The sequence below is a fragment of the Cynocephalus volans genome, chromosome 10, assembly GCF_027409185.1.
Source record: "Cynocephalus volans isolate mCynVol1 chromosome 10, mCynVol1.pri, whole genome shotgun sequence".
NCBI lineage: Eukaryota > Metazoa > Chordata > Mammalia > Dermoptera > Cynocephalidae > Cynocephalus > Cynocephalus volans.
This window is the reverse complement of record NC_084469.1, coordinates 26,136,790-26,147,700: the sequence shown is the minus strand read 5'-3', so window position 1 is coordinate 26,147,700 and position 10,911 is coordinate 26,136,790. Positions and strand designations below refer to the sequence as shown.

The 10,911-nt window shown below is 50.6% G+C and overlaps 1 protein-coding gene across 2 annotated transcripts; it reads right to left on the bottom strand.

The window, feature by feature from the left end:
- Positions 1-6,614: 6,614 nt before the first annotated feature.
- ERAL1 (Era like 12S mitochondrial rRNA chaperone 1) lies at positions 6,615-10,600 on the bottom strand. Of its 2 annotated transcripts, none has more exons than XM_063112022.1 (10): positions 10,318-10,600; positions 9,296-9,423; positions 9,105-9,182; positions 8,652-8,698; positions 8,449-8,510; positions 8,166-8,278; positions 7,824-8,072; positions 7,536-7,685; positions 7,351-7,431; positions 6,615-7,237 (listed from the first exon to the last, which is right to left on the bottom strand). In XM_063112022.1, exons 1-10 carry the CDS (start codon positions 10,598-10,600, stop codon positions 7,115-7,117), a joined length of 1,314 nt encoding a protein of 437 aa, XP_062968092.1. In that variant the 3' UTR covers positions 6,615-7,114. The 2 variants fall into 2 exon arrangements, with proteins under 2 accessions (XP_062968092.1, XP_062968093.1); XM_063112023.1 differs by having other exon boundaries at positions 6,615-7,234.
- Between the last annotated feature and the right edge of the window lie 311 nt (positions 10,601-10,911).

The following is a 10,911-nucleotide window of genomic DNA, read 5'->3' as shown; positions in this document are numbered from 1 at the left end:
GAGGTGTTGATGGGAAGGTTTTCATGTCTGAATCAATACATGTCTCAGCAGGTGTCCAAGGGGTACACTATTATGGGTATCTGCACAGGTATCTGAGTGGGCACACACGCCCATGGGTACGTGTCCTCGGAGGAGACGAACAGAGAAGGCCCTTTGCAAAGCCAGAAGGGAAGCAGCCCAGCATTTGTTGCGCTCCTGTTGTATGTGAGCCAGGTTAGAAATGTCCACTTTTACTATCTCATTTCATCTTCACAAAGATCATGGAAAAAAAAGGCATTTTAACCCTATTTTACTAACGAGGAAGTCAAGGCTCTGAGATGGGGGGCAGGGGCCAGGTCACTCAGCAGGTACTGGTGGATCCCAGACTGACAAATCCAGAGCTATGCATTTTCCCTTTGTCTCTGAGTCCATCCTGGGCAGGTAGTCTGGAAAACAAGTAGGAACTCTAAGGTACAACTCCTGAACTGTAAAGACTGAAGCTCAGGTTCAAGTCAAGGATGGCCTGTGATGCCAGGACAAGTGAGCTGCATGAGAGGGCCTGGCTCCCGAGCTGCAGAAATTCAGAGAAAGGAGAGAAGATTGTTGCAGGATTAGAGCTGGCTGAGAGCAGCAATTTGAAGAGGCTTAAAAAGGGGTCAGATGAGTGGGTGAAGTCTGGCGAAAAAGAAGCAAGGAGGGAATTCATGAGTTCAGGGGCTTTCCCACACGTTCTTTCAGTGAATCTTTTCAAGGAACTTGTGAGGTAAGTATTATTGTCATCCCCATTTTATGGACAAGGAGACTGAGGCTCAGAGAGACGAAGTAAGCAATATGCTCAGAATCGCATTACTGGGAACTGGCAAAACTCAGGTCTGATTCCATTGCCCCTGCAACTCAAAAAGGCCCCACAGAGACACACACGGAACCAATCTCATTCATAGTAGGTTTGTACACAGAGCCTAGGAATCTGGAGGACAGGGTTGTCTGGAGTCTGGAGAACAGGGTTGTAGTCCTGCCTCTTCTACTGATTTACTGTGTGACTCAGGGCCCAGCACTTCCTCTCTGAGACTCAGTTTCTTTATTGTAAAATTGGCATGCAGTCATCTTTTAGAGACTAATGGACATTGGCAAAGCCCTCAGGGAAGCCATTCCTAGGATCCCACTCCCCAGAAGGGCTCCAGGGGCTTCTGGGAACATTGCTCGACACACACACTTGCTTGTGGAGCTGAAAGGCATAAGGAATGTAAAGGAACGCGTTGAATGCTTGAGCATGTGTTGGCACTGTTTCTGGAAGTTGGCATCTATTCCGTGTAAGGCATTCTCCAAACATCTCCCAGGGTAAGACCCATGAAGAATGCTGGGCCACAGAGATGAATCAGACATGGTACTCCAAGGAGTAGCTAGGGACAAACAAGCGATCAGAGAAATTCACCAAAGTGTGATGAGGAAAACAGTAACAGCAGGTCCAAAGCCTGGACATAGAGAGCAAGTGTCAGGAAGAGTTGGGAAGAGCTTCAGAGACTAGTCAGGGTGAAACCATGCAGTCATCTCCGGCAAATTCCTAACTCTCAAACCCTCATTTTTAATTTAATTTTTTTGGTGACTGGCTGGTATGGGGATCTGAACCCTTGACCTTGGTGTTATAACACTACACTCTAGGGGCCCGAGCCCGTGGCGCACTCGGGAGAGTGCGGTGCTGGGAGTGAGGCGACACTCCCGCTGCGGGTTCGGATCCTATATGGGAATGGCCAGTGCACTCACTGGCTGAGTGCCGGTCACGAAAAAGACAAAAAAACAAAACAAAACACTACACTCTAACCGGCCAGCCCCTCAAGTCCCCCATGTATTCCATGGAGAATAAGAATTAGAACAGTTTTCCAGCTTTTTTCACGTCAGTTAAACTCCCAGATCCATCCTGTGCTCTTACTTTGTATCCCCTGTATCTAAAGCAAAACAGGAGAACAAGAACTTTCCAGAACTTCTCAAAGTCCTTAGTTCCAGGATGAGTTTTGCTGCTGACTGTGCTGTGAGCAAGGTACTGAATGAGTAGAGCATTGATTAATGGACATGCTAAAAGAAAGCCATTATTTGGCCTTCTCTTATCTTTGAAACTGCTAACATCATGAAAACTTAGTAAAGCAACAAAGAGGACAATAAGAGCAATTTTACTAGCTGAATCTATTTTTTTTTTGACCAGCAAGGGGATTGCAACCCTCGGCACGGTGTGGTCCGCACCACGCTCAGCCAGTGAGCGCACCAGCCATCCCTATATAGGATCCGAACCCGCGGCCTCGGCGCTCCCAGAGCCACACTCTCCCGAGTGAGCCACGGGGCCAGCCCATGAATCTATTTTTTTAAATGCATATGCCGTGTCTCTGTGTGTTGTGTGTCTATATATACGGGTGTTGTACATGTGTGCATTGTGTGTGTTTCACACGCTATGTGTGCTTGTCTGAATATCTGTGGGTGTCTGCTGCTGCCTTCCTGTTCCTCTTAGGGTCATGTGTTCTCTGATGCTGAGGGTGGAGGGAACCCTGAGGCTTCGTGTGATTGTCTCCCCCTCTCTGGGCCTCAGTTTCCTCTGCTGAATAAATGAGGGACTTGAACTCCGTGATTCTGGAGTCAGACATGCTACTGTTGTGCCACGAGGTCTGAGCACCAGGATTTTGAAGGATGCTTGCAGATCTTGCAATCCTTTTTTTAAAAAGATGACCAGTAAGGGCCGAGCCCGTGGCGCACTCGGTAGCGTGCTGCGCTGGCAGCGCGGCGACGCTCCCGCCGCGGGTTCGGATCCTATATAGGAATGGCCGGTGCACTCACTGGCTGAGTGCCGGTCACGAAAAAGACAAAAAAAAAAAAAAAAAAAAAAAAAGATGACCAGTAAGAGGATCTTAACCCTTGACTTGGTGTCAGCACCACACTCTCCCAAGTGAGCCACGGGCCAGCCCCAGATCTTACCATCCTTAACTTCATTGTTCACCATATGGTTCAAGGACTTCTTCCAAAGAAGGTCCAAATAAGAGTCCAGAGCTTAAAGCTGCAGTGGCAGGAATTGGAGTTGGACTTCTGAAGGATAAAGGCCCAGACAGGCCTACACTAGCTTCAGGGGAGCCACGGAGCTCCTGCTCTGAAGTAAAAGCTCTTGGAATTTGAGGCCAGGCCCAAGCACCCAGACAGTGTCCCCCCACCCTCATGCTGGCCATAATCTCCATGTGACTTGAAGAAAGGGAGAGGGACTTCCACTCCAACTCCCTATGGGGCACCAGGGAGGCAGAGGAATGGAAGAGCAGCTGTCCAGGAAGACATACCTAGGTGGGAAGTGTCTCTCATGTCCTGCTCCAGCCCCTGTAGGCTCCTGATAAGCAGAAGGCACTGGGTCCCCACCCTGATAGCCCAAGGTTCATTTATCAGGGAACCCAGACTACTCCACCCAGGCCCAGACTCTCTTCCAGTCCACACCCTGAACACAGCACCACAGCCCCCCCAATCCCCAGCCAGGGGCCACAGCCATAGGATCTCTGGCTGGCTGAGATCTCTCTCTCCTCTACCTCCAGGACTCCACGTTTCTGCCCATGCTCCTCTTAGGATGCTACCCTCAGGGACTGAGCAAAGCATAGGCAGAGAGTGGCATGAAGTTTGGCCCTGGTGCATGAAGCCCTCACTCCAGTAAAGGAGTTGTCTGTGGAGTCTCTGAGTAGAGGGAACCTGGCAGGAGGGGTACAGCACAGGAAAGGGGGTCACAGTGAGGCAGGAACAGACATAATGATAATTCCTCACCTGGTCAGAGCACCTGGGCTTATAAAGCTTTCTCACCCATATTTCTCACTTGATTCTTACAACTTGATGAGGTTTGTGTCATGACTGAAGCTTAGAGAAGTGCAATTTGTCCCCAGTCATAGAACAAGTGAGACAGAGGAAAGGAGGAAAGGAAAGGGACATTTATCCCACATGTGCTGGGCTCTGGTCTGGGAGTGTGAGATGAGCACTCCCGTAACCCTCAACACCACTATGTAAGGTAGGTATTGATGGCTCCCATCTTACATTTGAGGAACCCAAGAGTACTTGGTCCAAAGGCATAGAGCAGGACACAGTAGAGCTGAGACTATTACTCAGGGCCTGTCACCTCTAAACCTGGGCTCTCTTAATGGTCCCGAGCTGCTTTCAAGAATATTCCATGGGCTTTTAGATTTCAACAACAGTCCTCACCCATGGCCTTCAGTGGGTCCCTGTGGGAAGGGGGTGAGGTGGAAATTAACTTGTTTGAACGCCTTCTGTGGGCCAGCACCAGCATTGTGCTAAGTGCTTTACCATCGGTTCATCACCTAGCTTTCACAACTCTGTGAACTGTGGACTATTACTATTCCTATTTACGAATGACAATAGAGAGGGCCCAAGAGAAAAAAATGCCCTATGTGAGATAGCTACGGCTTTGTCTGTCTGCACCCCCAGGCCAAGGTCTCTCTCCTCCCCCACAATACGTTAGGCTCAGCTTGATGTCAGTCATTGGATATGAACATTTATTTAGCCACTACTATGTGGTAGAGATATATCAGTGAATAAACCAGGCCCTCATGATTATTTCCTTAATATAAATAATTACATAAATAAATAAGCCCATGGGCCGAGCCCGTGGCGCACTCGGTAGAGTGCTGCGCTGGGAGCGCAGCGACGGCGACGCTCCCGCCACGGGTTCGGATCCTATATAGGAATGACCGGTGCACTCACTGGCTGAGTGCCGGTCACGAAAAAACGACAAAAATAAATAAATAAATAAAAATAAATAAAATAAATAAATAAATAAGCCCATAACAAGAAGACTCAAATAGCCTGGGAAGACTTCTGTGGAAGTAACAGAGATCTGAAGAGGGACCGGGGCTTAACTAGACAAGAAATGAGAGCAGATCATGCTAGGCAGAGGGTTGAGCATGTGTCAAAGTCCTGTGGCAGAAGGAAACAGAACACCTCCAAAGAACCAAAAGGTTGGGTCTCTCCTCCCACTCCCCATCCTGGTCTAGTCCGCCCCTACAGAGGAGTATAACTGCCCCCCAGCACACAGACCAGATTATCTAGGATGTGGGAAAGGGAGGGAGTGTCTCCCAGAATGGGGGTCTAAATAGCAGAGACCCTGTTTTGAGGAGCCTCTACACCAGGAGTCTCCCCTTCCCAACAGGCAGAGAACCAAATGGTGCCAGGGTCTTATTGTAAGTGCCTTGGGCTCTGAAGAATGAGCTGCCATCCACTCATGCTGGTGCCCAAAAGAGCCGGGGATTTAGCTGCTCTCAAGTCTCCCAGCAGAGCACCCCTACCCAGGGGACCCTGCCGGGGCAGTGGTAGGCAGAAGCTCTCTGCCTGCCTAGGTCTGACCTCCTCAGGCTCAGCATACACATAAGCAGGGAATGGAACTTTAGACTGAGGGGTCCTGTGAGCTTGCCACCTGATTCCAGAGAGATCCAGGTGCCAGGACCTTCCCTGCCCTACAGAGATTCAATTAACATTCCCTACAACCGTAAAAAAAAAATCTTCCACCAGGGATCTGACCAGCAATTAAGCCCTGAAGGACGGGTGAGGCTGTTTCTTCTCCTCCCCAGCCCAGCAAATGATCAGCTTCATGGGAATGGGAGTGAAGGATGGACTTTAGGCTTAGCAAGGTCCATAAAAAGACTATGTGACCGTACAAGCCAGCTGCCAAAAAAAAGAGTGCCTGAAAAAAGCCTGATGAGAGAGGGGCCAGTGCCCCTAGTACTATGGTGTCCAGCAGGGGAAGGGTTAAGAGGCAGGGCCTTCTAGAACCAGGAAAAGCGACCCACCCAAGGGAGGGGCTGGTGGGTTAAAAGGCAGCAGCCTGAGTGAAGGGAAAAGGAGGACAGGGCCTCCCTACATCCTAAGGCCTGCCCAGTCTGCAGTTCCAGCTCTTGGTAAGTGCTCCTTCTCTTAGTCTTTTTGTCTGCTTGTTGGTCTGACCAGAGGGAACCTCCTGCTTCATTATGTCATCTCTGGCTTAACTCTGGCTCTGGGTCCCTAAGCGATCTCAACAGACCCTAGCTCTGCAGGGGCCTCTTCAGGCCAGTCCCCTTCCCCTAACCCACTTGGACTCTGACCACAGAATCACGACATTGGTCTGGGAGGTAGCTGTGGAGCAGGGAGGGTAGCTTTATGTGACCAGCCCTGACCTGCCCTGCTCTGCCCCTAGCCCCTGGCTCTCCCTGCCCACAGAACTTTCAAGCCATGCTTCCTGTGGCCCCTGCAGGGCCCTGGCTGGGATATCATCATATACTGTAAGTTTGCGATGAGACACTACAGTATAGATGATGTACTAGTCCGGGTACCCCCAGCTCTGGAGCCTGACGCAGGCAGGGGAGATGCTTCAAGACCAAAGCGCTCACCGCTGAGCCTATCACAGCCTGCTGACCACCAGGGCACTTGGGAATGGCAAGGAAACCGTTACCATTACTGAGTTTAGTAATGGTAATGGTTCTCTTGCTGCACCCAGAAAACGTGCCAGGAAGAGCGCTCAGGACCCTGGAGCAGAACACTGGAAGGGAGAAAGACCAGACATGGGGGTTGGGGTGAGGGAATGGGTATATTTTCTCTTTCTTGTTCCAAACAAATAAAGATGAGAACCAGAATACTTGTCTTTTAACTTTATTAGCATCGGAGACTGGGGAGACAGAAAGGGTGGAGGGATGAAAGATTTGGGAGCAGGTGGGAGGCCTATTTCACTCAGGTAACACGGGTCCTTACACAGTTTCAAGGTGGAAGAACTGGGGGGGAGATGAGAAAGAGCTCATCCCAGCTAATAAAGGCAACTCAGAGGGAAACTGTGGGCCCAATGCCAGCTGGAGGCAGTGTGGCACTGCTCCCACCAAGGGGCCAACTTCTGAGACCTAAGTAGCTGTGGCCCCAGGCAGATAAACTACTTGGGAACTGGGCAAAGTCAGTTTCCTTCCTCCAATAGGAAACAGAGCTGGGCAGGGACTGTGAAGATTCAGCAAGGCCAGGCCAGCCCAGCCACCAGCCTGTTAAGTGTCCATATTCCTCACCAGTCCCCATAGGCCCCCAGGCAGGAGCACTTCTGGTCAGTGACTCCTGCAAGAAGCTTGAGCTGGGATGCCTTGGGAGGGGCAGTAGAGAGTGATCACTTGAGGAGGTTCACAGAGAGGCGGATCTGGACGTCACAGAGGAAGATGTCCATGAGGTCACGGCCCACCTCCTGTGCAATCTGGGAGATCAGGTGCCCCTTCTTACCAATCAGCATCTTCTGAAGGTGGGTAAAAGAGAGGGACATGATCCTGCTGTCATGGCTCCCAAGTTGGGGGAAGAACCCCTGCCTAACACAGACTCGGTCCCTTCTCCACCCCTAGCCTCATTTACCACATGAGATTCTTTGGGCACCAGAAGCTTCTGTTGGATCACCAGCTCACCGCTTGGTCCTTCCTCCCACACCATCGTTTTCTGTATGGGGAGACATCATGATTAGTCAGGTCATAATACCCAGCTGTACTGCTGTGGGTGTGTGCCTGGTATAGAGCCCCCAGATCCCTTCACTCTGCCTGCACCTGCTGCACACTGTAGGGCACCTCTTGGGGCAGGTGCTCTAGAAGCTTCTCTCGGATGATATTGGCGCAAATCTCTTCAGGTGTCTGGGTAGTGAGGACCTCACTGTGGAACTCCCAGGGCCCTGGCCGGGCCTGCGCCAGGAGGTATTGCTGTGGGCACAAAGGGAGTAGGTGGGCATCTCAACCCCACCCAAAACATTCCTACTCACCCTTGCTTCAGAAGGAAATCGGAGGCTTATCTTCACGTTGTAGAAACCAAGGGCCAGCCTATGACCAAGGCTAACTGACCTTTAGTATCTTCACATCCTCCTGGCTTAGGGCTGACAACATGAAGATCTCCTGGAAGTGGGGCCAACCAATCCTCTGACGGCTTTCCACAGACTGTGTGTCTGGGCCCTTAGCTTCTGGGCTAGGGCAAGGAGTGTTGGGGCATGAGCGGAAGGCCTGCCTCATCTTGAGCTTCTTGCCATTGACCACACCTTCAGTGAGGGCTGCAGTGAGCTCCAGAAGAACTGATTTCTGTTTCAGGCAATCTACCTGGGCACAGAGGATTGGCAAAGGTTGTGTGTGGTCAGCAAGATGGCGGCTTTGGAGAGAAGTAGACCCCTACCTCAGGTGGGCAGTGCTCACTTTGTTCATGACAAGGATGCTGGGGACCTGGGAGAACTGGGTCAAGCACTGGAGCACCTGGGGGCTTAGCTTGTTCCGAGTCCACTTGTCTGAGACATCCACAAGAACCACAACTGGAAAATGGCAGAGAAGGGAGAAGGGCAAGGATATAACAACTCTTCTTCCAGCCCCCACAGAACCTTCCATGGTATGGGCTCTGGCCAACCCCCACTCCCCAAACCACCAAGAATGAAAGGCTGTGACCCCAGTAAATTGGGCTTCAGGTTCCTATCCTGTGCCTAACCAAGATCAGCAGATTCCATGCTCTTCCATGGATCTTCCAACAAAGAGGACTCCAGATGGTGCCTGAGGGACAGACAGGAATGCATCAGTCAGGAAGTATCTCATGAATGATGCATTCCTGATGAGGGGCAGGGGGTGGTAAGGGGTTTTTCCAGCCCCTATGACAACCTCCCCACCCGCCCCCGCCGTTTCCACAGCCACTACCTCTTCTTTTTAACAGGACTGATGACGCCAGGTGTGTCAAGTAGAATCTAAAATCAGGAAAGATACCCATACTCCAAGAGAAAAGATTATGGCTGGGGAGTGAGACAGAGGCCACCCTTGATGTCAAGAGGCTGCCCTCCCTTTCTGGCCAAGCTATTACTGATTTTAGATTTTTACCCTTCAGCTTTGTTTTAACTCTAGACGGGATCAGGGAGGAAGATGATGGCTGTGAATGTATGCAAAATTAGGAAGCAATAAAGAGGGAATGAGACCTTTCTGACAAGATGCAGAGGGAGTTAGGTAAAGACAAAACTGTAGCAGGCCTAAAGGAAGAGGAGGCCCCCTTCCCTTGGATAAATAAATCTAAGCATCATTTTCTTCAAGAATAATAAGGGAGATCCTCTTAGCTTTACCCTCTGTCCTGTTTTCAGCACTCCCTCTGTAGTTACTCACCACCTGAGCCTCTTTCTCTGTGATGACCCCCAGAGCTTGGCAGCGAGTGGTGTGCACCTTCTTGGAGACAGGGAACACCTGCCAGGAACAAAGAATTCCCAGTGAAGTCCCAGATCCCTCCAGGACCATCCATGAAAGCATACCAAGAAGTGAGAGATGAAAAGGGTGGGAGGGTCAAGGGTGCAGCATACTTTTCGGCCTAGCAGCTGGTTGGAGAGTGTTGACTTTCCTGCATTCGGGGCTCCCAAGACGACTGCTCGTAGCACCCGGGGATTCTCAGGCATGTCAGGGCGATGGACCAAGAGGAGATCCTGCTCATCTGTGTTGGTGGGAAGAGGAGTGAGACATGGTGGAATCTGGATTTCTTGTCAGGTGCTCCATCCTGCCCTCTCACAAAAGTAACAGTGGTACAAGATTAGTGCACCAGGTTGAAAATACCAACACCTGACTTTAAGACTTAGTTTGTCCCTTAACTTGTTTATGTGACCTTATCAAGTTCTCTGGCCTCTCTAAGCCCCCTCATTCCTCATATGTAAAATAGAGTTGAGATATTAATGGTACCTACTTAACTACTTATAACTTTCATTGTGTAAAACCACGCCTGGCACTTAAGAGGTACTCAATCACTGCGTGTAATTGTATTGTGTAGTGTGCCTGGGAAATGTATGTACGTATGTGAATGTACAGCTAGGCTAGATAAAGCCAGAAATTTCTCCAGCTCTGACTATCACCCTACTAAGGGTGCTATGAAGGCTTTGCAAGCTTTTTTTTCTGTTTTAGTTCCTTATGACATTGTACTGCAATTACCAGTTTATGCGTCTAAACTCTACACTACTTCAAGAACAAAGTGTGCTATTTCCTAGGCGTAACTCAGTGTGTAAGTAGATGGGGCTCAACTTGTATTTATTGATCAAGTTTGCTTCCCATGTAGGGGCAGAGCGCAACTCTGTCTTGTCTGTGGCCCTTCAATTTCGTGATTCTTCATGAGCGTTTCTGGTTTTGACCAAATCGGTTCCCTCTTCCTTCCAAACTCTTAGAACCTGGTATCCTCCCTCCTATGAGATCTTTCACTGCTCGCCTCTCAGGGTCCTGAAATCGTTTTCTGTAAAACGGAACCGAAGACGATATCCCCAGAGACTGAGGGGTTCTCCGACACAGGACCTTCAGTGCTAAAACCGTGACAGTCCCAGGAAAACCAGCCAGGGCCCTTTACCTCTGTGCATAGCCACGGCGGGGGCGCGAGGAGTCAGCAAACTGTCGGACTGAGTGAATCCGAGGAAGCGGTCCAGGGCTGAGCCCTGGCCATAACTGCGAGAAGCCGAGGCTAAGAGGGGGCCAGAAAAAGCGGTGCCCGAGACACAGGACACGCACCTCCGTTGACAGTCTAAGAATGAGGGGAGCGAGGCCACCCACTCCCTCGTGGTGTGAGGGCCCAGCTCCCAGATCCCTAACACTCCTCGAACAAGCCCAATACCCCGCCAGCCGGGGGCAGCCATTACAGCCGCAATGCACGCCGGGAACCGACCACTAGCGCACCTACGATTGGACAGAGCGGCCGACAAACGAGCGAGTAGGAGAGCGCTAGACCGGCCCACACAGAGCTGAGACACATGGGATGTCGGAGGTGGGGTGGGGAAGGAACTGCTCTGGAGACTGGCGAAGGTTAAGAAAAGGGAAAAGTATGTGTTTAGGGTCTGTGTCAGCATGGTACTCGTTTTGGACTCCCATACGTGTCTTATTTTCTTCTTCTCCTGCCAAAGTTTTGTAAAAGGCCCTTCTATCCCTGCATCCTGAAAGAGTACATCTC

Excerpts from the sequence above, each read along its gene's own strand:
- ERAL1 (XM_063112022.1), bottom strand. The coding sequence starts at position 10,600 with ATGGCTGCCCCCGGCTGGCGGGGTATTGGGCTTGTTCGAGGAGTGTTA. Across the intron at positions 8,699-9,104 it reads CAGAGAAAGAGGCTCAGGTG|ATTCTACTTGACACACCTGG; the intron begins GTGAGTAACTAC and ends TCCTGATTTTAG. Across the intron at positions 7,686-7,823 it reads AGGATGTGAAGATACTAAAG|CAATACCTCCTGGCGCAGGC; the intron begins GTCAGTTAGCCT and ends TTGTGCCCACAG.